General features: G+C 40.3%; 1 protein-coding gene across 4 annotated transcripts in view; it reads left to right on the forward strand.

Annotated features, from left to right (window-relative positions):
* Bmpr1b (bone morphogenetic protein receptor type 1B) overlaps positions 1–17023 on the forward strand; it is a 78899-nt gene extending 61876 nt beyond the window's left edge. For all 4 annotated transcript variants that reach the window (XM_050121778.1, XM_050121776.1, XM_050121779.1 and 1 more), the window contains exons 9-11: positions 8375–8550; positions 10612–10742; positions 13390–17023. In XM_050121778.1, the coding sequence (XP_049977735.1) occupies positions 8375–8550; positions 10612–10742; positions 13390–13515 (433 nt within the window). In that variant the 3' untranslated portion in view covers positions 13516–17023. The remainder of the gene's footprint in view (positions 1–8374; positions 8551–10611; positions 10743–13389) is intronic.
* The last annotated feature ends 1482 nt before the right edge of the window (positions 17024–18505 follow it).

Genomic DNA, 18505 nt, shown 5'->3' on the forward strand with positions numbered 1-18505 from the left:
GTGATAAAGTCTTCTTGCAATGGGGAAATGTTGGATATAATAGGTGGAGATGATTTAGAGAAAATGGATCCTCTAGTTTGAAATGAAAGCAAGGTTTCTTTGGGGGCTAGTGGTGAAGGAAACTAATACATAACTCCTTTAGAATACATAGTCCAGGCTGCCCTCTTAGTACATCTGTTGCCCTGCTTATGAATATTGTTCTAGGAAGGTTCTATAGTACATAAAGTAGGACAGAAGAAAAAACTGGGAAGATGATTACAAGAAAGAACTAATGGGTTTCCATTTTGTCCTGAACATAAAATCTGAAATGGGACTTAATAATGACCTCAGATATGTGGAGGGCTTCACCATAGAAAGATGACAAAAATTTAAAGTGAATTGTGGTATAAATTTAAGTCAGAGACATGAATCTCACACTATTTAATAATTTAAATCCAGTATTAAATCCAGTTTCTCTTCAAAATTCATTTTTGTGAAAGGCAGCCCTTTTCAAATCTATTCTACAACAACCAAACATCCGTACATGAGTCATTCTTCTGGTGTGCCTCTACTTCCCAGCTCCTAGTTACATTTCTCCAAAGCAGTTCCAGGGGTGATAGCCCTTCTCATCCTTGCCGTCTGTCTTCTGCTATCCCCTCCCCTGCTTGCTTTATTGAGAAAGCATCTCTGTGTGCACCAGAAGCCCTCACTCATTGTGACCCCATTGTCCCTGGTGCCCAGTGCTCTCACCATCATTGCACAATATGTCGCTGTGCTTCAGCCTCCCTTTTCTCCTGACACTGCTTCTAATCATCTTTCACCTTTAAATACTTCTCTGTGTGAGATTTCCAGCTGTATCTGACCTTTCTTTTATCTCTGAGTTTGGCTGAACTCAGAGTGTCTGTTTATTTTTTTTTTATTTTTGATTTGTACAGTTGAATGAGTTCTATCTTCATGAAACTCATGTTTTACCTTGAGTATGATGGTTAACCTCACTATACTGTTTCATCTGGATCCTTGGGTAAAGCATTATACAGTTACTTCCTTTCTCTCTTTCTGACTTCCAGTCTTTTCTTCAGATTGCAGAATTTATTTTCTCAAAGTGCTCTTTGGATGTCATCATAATTTCATAGTTTTCTGTGGCCTTGGGTTAAAATGTAGTTAGGGTCCCTCGCTATGGTGAACTCTTTTCTGACTTTGGGCTTTTTTTTTGAGATTTATTCCTACCATGCTGCTTACCTTTCCCTATTAATTTTGAACACATTCTACTTCTCACAGCCTCAAGTGCTTTTCTTCTTATTATCTGTATAACTTACATCCCTTTTCTGTTTACCCGCTGCTGATCTTTAGACTGCATGGACGTCTGTTGTTACTCATAAGTGGCCCTGTACAAAGTGTCAAGGCATTTCTCACAGGCTGCAGTGATCGCTGGCTTCTTATGTTTGCCTCCTGGTAGAATGTAAACAGTGCAAGCATCTGTCAAAATTCTATCCCCAGGCCAGGGTCTTCACCATGACTATGGAGGTATTTTAAGTTTTGCATACTAGGTAATTGAGGGTTACATATGGACTTTGCAGATAAGAAAGCCATGTTATGCTAGTTTCAGAAAATCTGCACATTCTTGACTGTACCCTTCAGTATTGTATAATGTACCCATACACTGGTTTGTCTTTGTTTTGCAATATTGAATCTCTGTGTTTTCTCTCTGCGTAGCCCAAGCTGCCTGGTGATTTGCTTTTGCTTCTAGAGTCCCTAACGTGGAGTATCCTGTCTTTCCATGTACCCTTCCCTAGTATCTGAAATGCCTCTTAGTCAGTGTACCCATCTACACCTAAGAGGAGAGATGCCACCCTCTGAATTATCTGGCCTACAGTTATTATTATGTAGAGATCTGCTTCAGCTCTCTTAACTCTCATTGCTACCTTGAGAGTCAAAGGATGTCAAATCAACCATGGGTTTCCCTTTTGACATATCAGAATTACAAACACTGCTACTGTTTTAAATCAGCAAATGTAAATAATAATTGAGGCAACACCATTATGAATCTTAAAGTAAACTGAGCTTTTATTCCTGATTTTGTTGTTGTTGTTGAGAGGAATGAATTAAATGATCTCTCAGATTTCTTGTGGATCCCTATTCTAGGAAGAAGATGAAGCTTGTTGGGGGATAAATTGAGATATCTTTAATGAACAATGTCCTGTTTATGAAAGGAGGGGAATGTGAGGATGCTAGCTGCGTAGACTCATTGACCTTTCCAGATGGAGGATGTATTGTATGATCACAGGCATTTTTATTTTTATTTCCTGTGTCAGAGTTTTGACATCTTCCATTCTTAGGGCAGGGTTTAAGCCTTGCTATACTCATTTCTCCGAGTTTTGCCCATCATGGTGATTTGCGTTGTATGTCTGTGCATATGCAGCTATTTGGAGTGTTTTATTTCAGATGCAGTCATAGCTAACCCATCTTCCTGCGTGAATTTCCTGTGAGAACTTAATCTTCATTCTCATTTCTGTATGGGCAGTAAGTGGTCTCTTAGGCTTTTGGGTAATTTCGGGAAGGTTCCCAGGGAACCTGAGAATCACAGAGAGCTCTGTTGGTGCCTTAGGGGCTTTCTATTCACACAACACTTTTGCTCTTGTTGGCGTCTTTTGCTGGTACATTTCCTGCTCAAAGGAGATTTAATCCAGGTGATGTTAGAAGATCTCTAATGTCCCTGAGGAGGGGGAAATGATGCCACAGGAAAGGCCTTGGAATCTCTGTGTGCTTTCTAGTACTTCACTGTCCAAATAAAACATTTCTTATAGGAGAAATAAATTCTGATCAGCGGATCTCAGGTGTTGAATCTTAAACAGAAAACCCCCAGTGTTGAAAGATTGGACTGTTTTATAGAACTCCTCACTGATGGTTATCAGTTGTCCAAATACAGAAAAAGATTGGTTCTATATAGCAGAGATTGAATTTCCTGAACACTTCTGGTGTCATTTTCTGTACTGCTTTTGGTGTGTGTTGTGTGTGTATGTGTGTTTACTGTAGCTTTTTAAATACTCATCAAATTCATAGACCTAAGGTCATTAGTGGTGGTGTCAACACTTCCAGTAAATGTCTTTGCAAGTGTCTCCACCTTTGATGGAGTTTTAGTTTTGAAGTTCTGAAATGCATGGAGATTTTTAGAAATTTGATGTTTGAAACATTGTTTTAGTTCCATTTGTTGTTGTTGTGACTGTAATACAATACCTGACAAAAAGAAACTTAAAGCTCATTTAGGCTCCCTCTTTGGAGGTATGTCTACATCACAGGGAAGCCAGAGCAGTAACGAGGTGAGGAGCTGGTCACCTTCCACTCACTGTCAGGAAACTGGGAGAGAGGAATGCTGCCTCCTTTTTACTCACTCCAGGACTCCAGCCCTTAGAATTGTACAGCCCACATGTAGTATGTGTGGGTCATCTCACTGGGACTCCTCTTTGATATCCTGCTATAGTTCTGTGTCATGGAGATCCTGTAGTTTTGGATCTACAGGACCAGCCTTTTCATATGTTCTGGCAGTTCATAGATGGGGTGAACCAACTCATCATGCCCTGGTTCTGGATCTGAGTGGTTGCTGGGTTGGTCAGCTGCCAGTTCTCCCTCATCCTCACCCTCAACTCTCCATTATTGCCTCAAGTAGCTAAACCCAATGCAGCAGGCAGCAAGGGGTGGGGCCAGTTCTCCTCACCCTGGCTGGGATTGGCTCGCCCACACCCACAGCATCAGGGCTAGCCCTACTGTGTTGCCCAGGCAAGGTGCAGGGTCCACTCTCCAGAGTGCTGCAGCTGACGAGGGGCAGGACCACTTCTCCTAGGCTAGTAGGTGGAAAAGGGCAGAACCAGTTCTGCTCTCAGGCCCTCAGCCTGGCTCACTCAAGTCCATTTCAATCTCAGCACTTGGGAGGCAGAGGCAGGCTGATCTCTATGAGTTCGAGACTAGCCTGGTCTACAGAGGGAGGTCCAAGACAGCCAAGGCTACACAGAGAAACCCTGTCTCAAAAAATCAAAACCAGAAAAAAGTATTCTCTGCGTTCATATCTGGAACGCCCTGCCACGATTCCCAGGATCTCTGTGGCATACCCTCTGGGCATTTGTCACACACTGAAAGAAGAGCTTCTCCCATCCCACTATGACTCCCTCTTTGACATACCTGCTAATGTATCTAATACATTTTAAACATGCCTTGATTTATGCCTTTCTTCATTCTGCAAAACTGTAACACTTTGTGAAACCACTTCCACGTTGGAACGTGCAATTTGGAGTAACCTAATTCTTTGTTTCTGGGTTATTGTCAGCCAAAAATAAATTTCCCCTTGTTCCCTTTAAGACGAGAGCTGTGGCTTTCGCATCGACATTATTCATGTTCAAATTACATTTATTTTCTAACTCTGCTTACATTTATAACCCCTTGGTACACATTAAGAAGAACAAAAGCTTGGTTGGGTCTAGTGGGAATATTAATTACGAAATTATAACTGAGACAGTCTGTTCCTATAATTCTCTAAAGCCTCTGCCTCCATCACCGCCTCTGGGATTAACCCCACTGTTCTCCACAGGAAAGGTAAAGAGAACCTCCCACCTTTCTCCATGGGAAAGATAAAGAGCTCCCATTTCCTTGATATTTAGTACAGGACCCACATTTATGACAGAGTATTTCTGTTTCTTAGCAGAAATCTATTTTTCTTAGCTAATTTCATCCAATTAATCGCTTTTGAATTTCAGGGTCTTATGCCATATGCACCTTAGTCCTTGAAATATACCATTTCCAGTCACTGAATCTGCTTGTATATTTATATTTATGATATATTATAAACTTCTATAGGAGGCATTTTGAAGGGTAATTGTGTTACAGTTGAATATTAACAAATGATAACAGCTTCATCTTCTCTAGGCTTTTCAACAGAAATCAAATGTTGACTATAATGTAGTTCCCTTCTGTGTTTGTTCCTTTGTATGTCTCCTAGTAGCAACCATATCTTGTTTATATTTCCTGTATACCGTCTTATGATTTGACAACTCACGTGTGTAGCCACTGTAGCACCTGCAGTTGCTCTAAGGGCTGGAGTTATTCTCTTCACTGCACCTGTTTTTACAATGTGCATCTTTTTTTTTTTTTTTTTTTTTTGCTGACTTTGTTTCTTACAGCTCCGCAGTCTCCATGGGAAAGGTGATTAGAATAAGCTGCTGGCCCCTGACCTGTCTTCTCCTTTTTTTCTCTCTGACCTTTTCTCATGACCTTCTCTCTACCCTCTTCACATAAACATGTCAGCTTATGAATCCACTTTCTTTTTTCTTCCTTTATTCTTGGTATTCCAGTATTCAATTTGATTTCTGTTTTTTTTTTTGTCTTAAAGATTAATAGAAGCTCATTTTTTTCTCTGCAATTACTGCAGAATAGGAATAATCCTACTGAAAGTCAAAGAGGCGTTCCTTAAATACTTTCTTTCTCTTGTTTATTTTTGAGATTATAATGTAATTGTAGCATTTCCCTCATCTCTTTCCTCTCTCCAATTCTTTCTATACACTCTACCCACTCTTCTCTAACATATTGGTCCTCTTTCCCTACTGACATTGCATGCATATATTTGTATAAGCATACATGTTCCTAAATATAACCTATTGAGTCCATGTCATGTTACTGTGTGTTTTCACAATGGACAATTTGAACTGGACAACCAATCGGAATACTCTACCCTGGGAAGCGCCACCTCTCCTGCTCCCAGCTTTACTCAGTTTCCTGTAAATCTTTGGGTATGGATCATGGCTCCATGGGATTTCCCCACCCAGTTTAGCATGTTCATTGATGTCATCCTTGTTCAGCTCATGCTTGATCTATAGCCTCCGAAGTTATCAGGAGATACAATCTCACAGCCAAGTCCCCGATCCTTTGTACTTTCTAATGTTAGAAACATGCCCAATGGAAGAGGCAGAACTCTAACTTAGAGAATATGAAATCTGATAGTATTTGTAAGGAGTTGCCTATAATTAACGTGTTTGCTGTTTAACTGTGGTGATAAATGCATTTACCACTAGATTAATAGTAGTCTTTCACAAAATCAATTTGCCCAATAAAATTCCATCTATCTTTCTGAATATTGCTTCCAGTTTTTTTTTGTGTGTTTTTCTTCTATAACAATGTTACATTTCTCTTTAAATTATCCACAGCAAAGATTACTGTTAGCAGGCCTTTTCATTCTTCCCAGTTCACTTTTTTTCCTACTGTGTGCAAGCTGTGTAGTGAGTGAAGATGAACTGGAACATTCAATTTCAGGGTCGTACCAAATGACTATGACAGATATTCAAGGCTTATAGAAACCTAATGTCTTTACAGTACTAGATACTTATTCAAATACTTCTAGAGAAGACATTTTCTGCTAAACATTTAGCATATGTTTCTTTCTTGTTGTTGTTCATGCTGGTTGTAATTCTAATTTTTATACTTGATATTTGTTCTTATTGTGTATAGTTTTATATTATGCTTAGAACTCTCCTATTTAAACAAAAGGGGGAGGTGCTGTGGGAACTCCTTCAGCCAATAACCTTTAAGATACTGGCCCACTTTTGGCATGGTCTTATGTACTATCAATGCAGACATAAAGCATATGCGGGCCCCTTTGTTGCTGGATTCAGTTCCAGTTCCCAGTGCATGCAAAGGATTGTCAATCAGTACTCTGAGTTTACCCTCTAATAAATAAACTTTTGTTATATGTAGGAAGGAGGACACATGTTTGTCCTGGCCACTGAAAACTGAAATAATCACACAGAAACATAATCATAAAATCACTCCTTGGCCCATTAGCTCTAGCTTCTTATTGGCTGACTCCTTAGATATTAATTTATCCCATTTCTATTAATCTGTGTATTGCCATGTGGCTGTGGCTTTCTGGCTAAAGTTCCATCTGGCTCCAGTGGGGCTACAGGGCTTCTTTCTGACTCTGCCTCCTTTCTCCCAGCATTCTGTTTAGTTTTCCCCACCTAGCTCTGTTCCCCTATAGCTCTGCTATAGGCCCAAAGCAGTTCCTTTATTCATTAATGGTTATCACAGCATATAGAGGGGAATCTCACATCAGTTATACTCCATTCTGGGTGAGTGTGGAACTCTTGTGTGGCAACAGTTGATGCTCTTCAAATACTATTGGGAGGCATGGGTGGCAAAGGAAGGGGAGAAGGAATGGCCACTGTGAGCACATGGGAGGAACTGCTGTCTTTGTATGTGATGGATCTTGAGAACTTTGATCATTTTCTGTTGGTGTAGTTGATGGGGGAAGAGTTGGAGATGAAGGGGAAGAGTCTAAAGACAGCGCTTACTGGTTTTGTATGATAGTAGTTACCTTTCCAGTTCCCCAGCAGATATGTATCTTTACCACGCATTCCCCAACCAATGCCTGTCCTCCTAGATCCAAATAGACATGAAGGAGCTATAAGAGTGGAACTGCCAGAAATCTTCATTCTCTGGGGCCAGAATCTCTCCAGCTTCCCTGATCCACTCGTGGGTGGTGTTCTAGTCTAAGATGATTCTTTTGTTCTTGTCTCAGTATATATTCTTAAATACAATTACAACCTTTAGCTATCCTTTTCCCTGTATTTCTTTTCTTTCTCTCTAAAACCTTCAAATATCATAATTGGGACCACCACCACATTCTTCTGATGGTTAACAATAACATACTATAACACCCAGAGCCAGCATGTTAATGAAATAACCCCTTTGTACTCACATAGTCATTACCAGCAGGTGAAGCAGAAGAGAAACTTTATTAATTCTTTGAGAGCTACCCATTTCACACAGTGTGTTGGGTGATTCTTTCCCATCTGATATTGCTCTGACTTCTCTTTAAGCCTATGCCTAGTCTATTTTCCTCCCTCATGCATTATTACCAAGATGTTTAAGCCAAGTTGATAGATGGTATAAGAGCAAATTGATTAAAATGGGCAGAGAAGAAAGGTACATTTTAGGTATTTATTTGCCAGTATTTATTTTATTTTTTTGAGACAGGTTTTATGTAAATCAGATTGACTTCAAATTCATTATACAGTTGAGGCCAGCCTTGAACTCCTGACTCTCTTGCTCTGCATCCCAGGGGTTTGAATTACATGTGTAAACTACTGTGCACAGCTTTTGTTAGATATTTAATAAGAGTTAACAATTTGATTTTATAGCAATATAATCTTGTATGTTAGGGCTTCATTCTCATTTAGTTGCATGTTATCTGCATGTTTAATCTGTGAATGTTTAATTTTTACCAAGAAATACTTTTTGAGGAAATGTTTTGTTCATTGAAAGTTTTTCTCTCCGCATTGCCACTGACATGCTTTTCCAGAGAGCCATGGCAGCCTCTCCAGTGCTGACAATGCCTTGCTCTGCTTTCCCCCAGTGACACAAATGAGGTCGACATTCCACCCAACACACGGGTGGGCACCAAGCGCTATATGCCTCCAGAAGTGCTGGATGAAAGCTTGAACAGAAATCATTTCCAGTCGTACATCATGGCTGACATGTACAGTTTTGGACTCATCCTCTGGGAGATTGCGAGGAGGTGTGTTTCTGGAGGTAAGAAAGAAACATCTTTGAACAGCTACTACCCCTGGGAGAAGTTTACAAAACCTTTCTGATCGTAAAGGATTAATGTTGGTGTAGAGCATAGTCTTAGATTTTCTTTCTCTTCCCCCTTTATTCCTGTTGATGCATCACAAACCTTCCAGGGAGTATCTATTAGAACCACCTTCGAGTGGCTGTCTCCTACCATTCCTTGACCAATGAATGTACTGCTCTAAACTCACCGCCAGCTTACCCTGCCTTGTCACACATCACCCTCTGCTTCTCTTTCTGCCATTTCACTTCTCCCTTAGACTTTCTCCAGCAGTTACTCCAGCAAGTCAACACCCTTTCCTACGCTGTTCAGCTTCTCTTTGCTTATGTGCTGGACCTCATTCCCAACCCCACTGGTGCATTCTCTGTGCTTCCTCTGCTGAGATAGCTCAGAGACAATGGGGAGTGAGACACCCATTCCTGAATATTATTTTTTTTGTCTGAAGAAAAGTAAAGGAAAATATTGTTATTGTTCATGATTTCACCACAAGTATAAGAATTACTAAAAACACCAGTTTCGTGACATGGGTTCTGGGAACCACCAAACTCTGGTCCTCTGAAAAGGCAGCAAGTTCTCTTCACCATTGATCCGTCTCCTCAGTCCCTGGTTTTGTCTGTGTAGTTTGTATACCTACCTTACCATCCATCAATCCATCTATGTTAATGTGTTAAGTAGATACAGCCTTCACCCACAAGATGTCTTTTGGTCAGTGTCTCTAGACTTAGAAAGTTCTCAGATGAAGTGATGTCTCCTCTTGGTTGGGACCAGTATTTTAATACCCCATGTGCTGAGATTACAATGAATCAAACAGAAAAATAAGAAACATAGATGTAATGTAGTAATACCATGTACTAACAGCAGGTGTCCGCAGGTGACAAACAGGCAAGTTTGAATTGTTTGGAAAAAGTTTTGAATCTTTGGATCCCTTATGTTGTGTATGACTTTGAATTTACAAAAAAAGAATATAACATATACCTCAAATTTTGCCTGAATAAATCCCCAGTGAAATTTATTATTGTTGTTATTTGTTTTCTGAGACAGAGTCTCACTGTGTAGTCTAGGTTGGCATAGCACTCTCTATGGAGTCAAGGCTGAGCTGGCCCTTTCTCTGTAGTCCTGCCTACCTTTGAGCTCAGACCTGTAAACTCTCTGCCTCAGGTTCCCTAGTGCTGAAAGGTATGTGCTATCATCCTAATGAATTTAATGCTGTGGCAGATAATCTTAGACCTTAATGATTTCATTCTGTTCAGGTAAACAGTGGCAGCATTTCTACCAAAAGTGACTTAGGAAGGAATCTGGGAGGTTGTTCAGAAACCCTCTCCATCACTAGAGGACAGGGGTTATTTAGAATTACCATGAAGATAAAGTTGAAAAAGAACATGTTAAAGTAACCCACCTTCTTAAAGGAAAGGGCAAAAAAAATTTTAAAAAGTAAAATTAGACATTAGACAGGATGAGATATATAAGAGAGAAAATTTAAGAAGAAAATGAAAATTAATAAGTTTCAAACCTGAGATGAATCATGGATGGTATTTTTGGATATACAAGTTTTCAATATTGAGTGTGCAAAACTGCTTATGACTAAACACAAATAAATGAATCTGACATTTGTTTAACTAGGATACTCTTCCAAACTTATGATGTTCTTGTATGCCAGTAATAGAATCAGCTACATGTGATATGGCTTTCATTCAAGATGCCTCTTCTAAGTTTACATTGAGACTTAATATGGACTTAAAATATAACTTGTTCATGCAAATTGTAGTTATTTGCTTCACTCAGCTTTTGGAAGTTAGCTATTGGCTTGGGGGCAGGCTTGAGGACCTATATGTGTCTTTGGGTTTCCTATTATTTTTTGCAAATTAAATTATCATTTGAGTGCTTTTAAAGATTTACTTCATTGTTAACCTGAGTCTGTTTTTTATATAATAGCTTATATTTTTAATTGAGGACAGTTGTGTTAGGCATATTTTTTTACCAGTTAATAGAAAATAATATTAACAAAAAATCCATGTCTTTAGGTATAGTAGAAGAATACCAACTTCCCTACCATGACCTGGTGCCCAGTGACCCTTCTTATGAGGACATGAGAGAAATTGTGTGCATTAAGAAGTTACGGCCTTCATTCCCCAATCGGTGGAGTAGTGATGAGGTAAGGTCAGGCTTGGGGGAAGGTATGGCTGATGTCTAAATGTACTTTTGTTTTGCAAAATTTTTTTTCCTCTTTCCATTTTTATTTATTCTTTGTGTCTTTATATCATATATCTTTATCACATTCCTTTGCATATCCCTCTGAAACCCCCACTCCAAATAAAACAGAATTTAAGAGAAGAAAGGAAAAAAAGGGGGAGGGATTAAAAATCTCATGTAGGCTGCAGTGTGACACCGTGAGTCACACAGCTGACCTCTTTGTCTGTGTATCTTTAGTTGCAAGTGTTCATTGCAAAGAGTCCTTGGTCTGGTTTGAGAGGTCTCTGGTTTCTATTGCACTATCGATGCTGGGAACTCACTGTGCCTCTTGGATATCCTGTTGTTGCCTTGTGTTGTGGAGATCCTGCAACTGTGGATCTGTGGGTCAGGTTCCTTTATGTGCTCCAGCAGATCATAGACGGAATGGATGCTGGGGGGGGAGGGGCTAAGTGATAACTGGACCTGGGCTGCTGTAGTGTTGGTCTGCCTGCTAGTTCTTTCCTATTCTCACCACCAGGGTGAGCACTCCAGCATTGTCCAGGCTAAATCCACCCCTTGCAGAATCCTACACCATCAGGACCAGTTCTATTGTGTTGCCCCTATGAGGTACAGGGGCCACACTCCAAAGTGCTACAGCGGGTGAGGGTCAGGGACAGTTTTGCTTTTATAACCATGGCACACTCCTCTACCTGTCTCAGGCATTGATGAGTGAGGAGCGTGGCAGCATTGACCTCTGCCCATGCTGACATATGTCAGATGAATAATGGAGATAGTTCTCCTTTGCTTGCAACCTCAGGGCTGGGTCACCCTTACCTCCAACTACCTGGCTCTGCTGTCTAGGCAAGGAGCAGGGCCTGATTTCCTAAGTGTTGCAGCTGGTAAGGGGGTGGGTCAGCTCTCTAATCTATTGCAGGTGGTAATGCAGAGGTAATGGGGGCATCTCTCCCCAACCCACACTGGCGTATGACAGTCAAGTCGTGGGGAAGCTCTCCAACATTTAAACTTCCGGACTGGCTCACCCAAGGATAGCTCTATTCTGTTAACCCAGGGAGGTGCAGTGCCCACTTTCCCAAGAGTTGCAGGTGGTTGGGGGCAGTGACTGTTTTCCCACTTTTGTGAGCTCAGGGTCAGTTCTTCCCTCTGACTCAGGTGTTAATAGATGGGGTCTGGGGGTGGAGAGGTGGAAAGAAGGAACTCTCCCCTGTCCCGCCCATGCTACCATAGAACAGATGGGTAATGGGTACAAAACAAGAGAATTTTTTTTTGAATTTGAAGTATAATTTCATTGTTTTCACCTTCTCTTTTGTCCTCCAACTCTCCCTATGTGCCCCATTGCTCTCTTTCAAATGCATAGCCTCCATTTCTTTAATTATGGTTTTGCACACACAAACACACGTGAATGTATATATGTATTCCTAACCATAGAAATACAACCTGCTTAGGGTATATAAAGTACTTGGATGTAAATGATTTTAGGACTGACCATGATGAGAGCTGGAAAAATAGTCTTTCTCAGGGAAGAGCCTCTAAATTGATTATTCAATAGTGTGTGTGTGCGCGCGCACGTGTGTATTAAATTAAATCCTGAGAGGTTATTTGAGCTAATCTTCTTACTGCCTGGGCTTAAATGTGAACCCCACATATGCGCGGAAGACTCTACTAGGCTTGGATTACGTGAGTGGACAAGACCTGGGCTCTGCCCTTGTTTTCTGCTCGTGTTTCTCCGCCCACCTTTCTGCCTTTGCTCACCCACAACTGAGGGTCTGGAATGTTGGAAAATTCAAGACTCTAATCAAACTTGTACTGAGAGGTGTGTAGAGCACGGTTCACAAAGTGTCCATGTAAATTCATTTAAAATAATTGGTTCATTGCATTGCTACTTAGTATATGCTTTCTAATAAAATGTGAAGAGAGCGTGATGGGATGCTGGAATTATTGTCTTCTGAAGGAGACTGTGGGTATTGGTATCATTTGAAAGCTCTTTACTGCTGATTTCTAATGAAGGGAAATTGCTCTTTGCAGAAAGAACAATTGGTAGACCACAGGCAAATCCAGGAGAAAGTTTTAGCAAAGCTATGCACCGGTCATTAATCTTGCTAAGTGCTACAGCATTATGCCACCGTTAGAGCAGAGTGAGGTGATGTAGCAATAGTTGTGTTTATTTGAGCGGTACAGAATTAGATAAAATATTGAAACATATTATGTGTTGTAAACAATCTGGCACTATGGTGTAGAATCAGACTTACTGGCTGTCACGTTTGCTTAATACTGTCTTTAGAGTCATCCTTCCATATCCTCAGATTTACTGGGTATCATATCTGTTTAATACTGTCTTTGGAGTCATCATTCTATATCCGTAAAGCTTCTTGTCACAGAGAGAGATGAGAATCTGTGTGAGCCATGATCCTTTCTCACACACACACACACACACACACACACACACACACACACACACACACAAAGAGTTTGAGGGAAATTTTGTGTTCGTATTTTCCTAGTGCCTTAAAAATATATTCGGACTTCATGAACACCAACTAAAAGCCAAATATTGAGTGCGTTATCGAGAGAACATTCTTCTGACATCACGCCAATGTTCCTTTCTCCTTCAGTGTCTCAGGCAGATGGGGAAGCTTATGACAGAGTGCTGGGCCCACAACCCTGCCTCCAGGCTGACAGCTTTGCGAGTTAAGAAGACACTTGCCAAAATGTCAGAGTCCCAGGACATTAAGCTCTGACGTTGGATACTTGTGGACCGAGCAGGAGATTTTTCCAGAATCATCCGTAGTCCAAGCCTTGAACATTGTTCTACTGCCCAGTGGGTTCAGACCTCCCTTCTCAGAGAGCAAGTTGGAGAGACATAGAAGGCCCCAGAGACACAGATGGCTTTCTGAGGAGAGGGAACCGTTCGGGTAACTCGTTCAAGACATGATTTATATTGCTTTCTAAGAAAGCCCCGTATTTTGTGATTGCCATTTTTTTAAGAAAAGATATTTTAATTTTACCATAATAAAACAAATATTGTAGATGATTTAAGGTTTATAAAACTCTAGTTTAAATAATAACAAAATTTCTTTCCAGAAAATTTCCTAGAAGTCAAAAATGTTTTCCATTGGCAAAATACTCTAGCACTCTACAAACCCAATCAGTCTGAGGGAATAAATTATAATTCAAATTCCCTGCTTCATTGCCCCAAGCATCTCAGACTGGGTCAGCCCTGCTGTGGGCTGCCAGGGCAGTGTGAATGTCCATGCATACAAGTCCTACCTGCCTGGGACCACAGCTTGGAATCCTGCAGGTGGATCTCTTGCACCTTTAGCCAGCGTGGAACAAATGAAGGTTTTCTGTCACTAATAGAAGTATGTGTTGGTGGGTGTTCTTTAGAACCCTGCCTGTTTCTGCTTGTATTGGGCAGATCTTTCGGGTAGAGCCTCTCCTTGTCATTAAAAACAAGCCAACCTTCCTCTTCTGCAGAGCGCTGGCATGGGCATGCTTTTGTTCGCATCCATCAGAAGATCAACTCAAGTGTGGTAGAGACAAAGTACTTAAAACTAGAAATGCTTTGTTCTTGTGTTGCATGAAAAACATGCCAGTAAGGCAGGGCGGACGTTAAAGGTGTAAACAGATGGCTTGACCCTTATACATGTGTAAGAGCCCATCACAGAGGCACAGGGAAGAGGTTCACTCATGCTAGTTTGTGTAGATACAGATGGTTTTATGTTGCTGTCTTTTCTAAACCTCAGATTTAAGAGGCAGAAAGGAATCGCCTGTGAGGTTAATGTCACTAAACTTCAATTTAGAAATGAGCTCCAGGTGGTTGAGCAGAGGGACATTAATGAAGGTCATCAAATATCACTGCTGCTGTGGTTTATTCTAGACTAGATATGGATCTGGTATGGACCTCTTAAGTGATTATTTCACACCTTATGTATGAATACTTCATTCTAATGTGAATTTCACTATTAACTTATTCTGTTTATCCATCATGGCATATGTACAAAACATCTTCTGATTCAATTCTGTGTAGTTTAACTTTTGACTATATGAGCAAAATCACTGATAAGCCAATATTCCTTAGAAACAGGACCAGAGTAAAGTGGAAATTGCCACACGACCCTTGCGACTTTATCCAGTTATTTCCTTGCTGTGTTTCTTCCTTAATGATTAGAAATTACTTACTGGTTATTAAGGAATGTTGAAGTTTTTTGCCTTACAGAATGACATTCCTTCCAGAATACTCCAGGGGGCAGTGTTTTCTTACACATGTCACCACTTGAAAGATGGAGACTTTAGGAAAAATTGTCAACCGCATGAGAAATGAGGAAATGTTCCACTCTCTTCTGGAGTAGACGCTCAGCTGGTAGGCTGTTCGTCTGGAAAAGATCCTGGAGCTACAGTGTCTTTGAGCTGTACTCGGAGTTTGGGAAAACCGAGAGGGCTCTCCCCTTCTGTTCTAATTCACTGCCAGGTTTTGTTTTCCACTAAGAAAGTAGAATTTCTCAGTTCTTGAATTTGAAGAAATAAAAACGCATTGTTAATTTAATAGTAATTAGATTTTTTTTTTTTTTTTTTTTTTTACTGAGGCCAGTAGAAGCTGAGTCTCTGAGGAGTCATTTCTCTGTTGAACTATATCTGCTACAGACAGTTTTCCCCTTACATTTGTAAATTTAGTGTGGCAGTCATCTGAGACTGGGAGAAAGAAACCTAAGTGCCTAGACAGGTTCATCTACAAACACCTAAGTAAGCATTCTGCTAGTTAACTAGATATATTTGGATTTTTTTTCTCGGTTTTCCTTGGGTGTAAGGGAAGTTGTGGGGACCTCTTAGGTCAAGCTATGTTTTCTTATCAGTAGATTTTAAAACATGGATATCTTCAAATCAGAATGTTGGTGGTGAGGCTGTTGGTGATGTAAAGTTGGCGAGATTTCTAGGGTTCCAGGGAAGAATGGGGAGAAATTTAAGAGTGCCCAGATTTCATCCGTGGTATTCATTTTGTTGCTTTTGGGAAAAATCAACAACTCACTTTCTAATTATTACCCATATTTATTCAGGATGAAAATCTTGAAATCATTAAATACTTTAAAAATCCACTCAATTATTACCAATTTTCAATGAAATAAGGATTTATAATTTATTTATGGATATAGTTTCTGTCTTATGAAAATACACTTCCTAGATCTGAATTTAGGTTAAGGACTACCTGTTCACATCCCAATAATCTGTGATAACTTTTAAACTTCTAGCATATCAGAAATGAAAGTTATTTTATCTTTTGCTTTGGCTTCTTGCAAATCAGTAATATAATTGACTGCTGCTTACCTTTGAGACTCTATCAAGGAGTAAGATTTCCTTCTACTTCTTCTCCCCCAAAGGAATCCTAAATTATTGTTAGGTAAGCTTTGTATGTTCAAGTTTATGATTAATGTATGTGTGTATATATTATATAAATATAGATATATATGTAAATATGTTCATTCTGGAGTCTGGCACAACTCTAGTATGTGGATTAGAGAGTAAAATATTATGGGTGGTAAAGTCCTAAATGAAGCATAATATTTATTTATGAAAGCATGTACATTGTTAATCACAAATGACAAGCAGTAAGCACTATGTCTGACCTCTTGGACAGCTTTCCCTGAAGTCACTACTGACCATTCTTTATATTCCTCAAACAGAAAGCTTCTTAGATGACATGCTGGGGTTTTATTTACAGGGGATTCTTTGACACATTTCAATTGGTGTGAACTTAAGGATAACATGTACTTAATAATGACTTGACTTTAATGTTCCTAGGGTCATGCATATTCATCAGGAATTTTATAGTGTTCACCTGTTCCTATACTTTATTGTAGATGGAAAGGCAGTGAGAAAAAAATTTTTTTTGAAAAAAACTTTGAATATGTTTTGGCAGTTATGCCCCCTCTGAATCCCCCAGTCCCATAAACAGTGGAAATGAAAGGGACAGCACCAAAACTAATGCAATCTAACAATTATAACTAATTGTTGCACAAACTAATGCCATATTTTTAAAGAGAAAAGGTGGCCATATGTGGGGGATATTTTATTCTGTCTGTTCCAAAAGTAGACTCATTTGTGTTCTTTAGGGGAACCAGTGCCTTATGGAATTTGTATATACTGTAATTATTCAGGGTTAGGGGACAAACAATGTATTTGTTACAAATTTTGTGTGACCTGTTTTCATATTTCCTTCAATAAATGGTGTCATTTTCCCCGTGGAAGAACTGTGATTGGTATCTCATAGGTGTGTCTTTTCTTTGTCTTTGAAATGACCTCCTGACAGCAAGTGGGACGGTTTCAGTGAAGAAGTCAGAGCAGGTAAATATGTGCCCTGTGCTCAGGAGGGCCAGGGGACCGGGGCCTTCCACTTTCTCTGTTTAGGAAACACAGCCATCTGGTGAGGAGTTGGAGGTTCGAGAGAAATGAAGAAAGACTAAAATTTCACTGTGGAAAATGACAGCTTCCCAGGGAAAAGAGCCAGTTGGCTGTGGGCAATGCCGAGGACCAGTAGAGGTTGTTAGTACTCAATGTGGGGCAGCGGATCCCAGAGCTACATGAGGACCAAAGCTCACTCTTATGTCAGTGCTGTGATGATAGGGTTCAGTCTGAACTTCTGAAGTCCATTTCTTCCCCTTGAAGTTGAGACCAACAGCAACATCTATTGCATAGAGTGTTTCTGAAGAAGGAATAAAGCGTGTGCTCAGCCTATGGTAAGTAAGCACCCAGCTGACTATCAGTTCTTAGTACAGGCTCACTGTGCACCTAGTTTTTATTGCTTGTGAATTTTTTTTTAAATAATATCCCTCCGGATATGGGTACAGAGACAACATCTTAGGGTTTAATTAGTGTTCCAAGGAAAAGAGAATTATAACCAAAGGGCCGCGTGTCATGGGCCTCCAGAGGAGAGCATAAAAGACAGTTAGTAAAGAGAAAGAAACTGCATCTGACTGAGCTTGTGTAATGTGTTAGTGGTTCCTGAGAAGGGGAGGGATTAAAATCCAGATTTTGAAGGGCAAGAATGAGGACAGGTAGAGGTGTCAGCTGAGGTGGTAGGCTCAAATTCGTGGCCATGATTGTTGGTGGGGAAAGCCCAGAGGCTACACTTGTGGACTTAGAAATCATCAGGATGGCGGCAGCTTCAGGAAGAGATAAAATTCTCCCAGGGCTGTGAGATAATGAGTAGGAAGCCAATGGGGAAAACGATTAGATCTAGAGGTGGACTTGAAGGACATAAGGATCTGAAGGGCAACACATGATTGATGATGACAGTAAGGAAGCTTCAGAATGGCATGAGTCTGGCTTTTTCTGTGTGGGAATGAGACCCCTGTTTTTGCCTCAAAAGCACCATCATGGAAGCAGAAAGCCCTCTGCAAAGGGAGAAGCCAATGCTGCTCTTCCATTAAGTGTGAGAGGAAGAGAGGATGGGAGGCTTGTTTCTGAGGGCATGCAATTGAGATTGGAAAGAGAGAGGAAGAGAGATAGGACTGTTTGGGTTGGACAGTAAGAAAGGTTCATGACTTAGTGACCAGGGATCGAGAGGCCTCAGGTTTGTTTGGCATTTTAGTCTACTGCACTTATGCCAAGAGAGTATAATTTGGGGTTCAGATTAATTTAGCTTTATTCCCTCAATTTTTCTTTCATGGTTCTTCAGAAATAATGTAATCTGTGAGCCCTGGTACTTTTACCTGTACCTTGACGTAAAAATGTTCC

The sequence above is a fragment of the Alexandromys fortis genome, unplaced genomic scaffold (genome assembly GCF_014885135.2).
Source record: "Alexandromys fortis isolate MF-2015 unplaced genomic scaffold, M_Fortis_MF-2015_v1.1 scaffold_196, whole genome shotgun sequence".
NCBI lineage: Eukaryota > Metazoa > Chordata > Mammalia > Rodentia > Cricetidae > Alexandromys > Alexandromys fortis.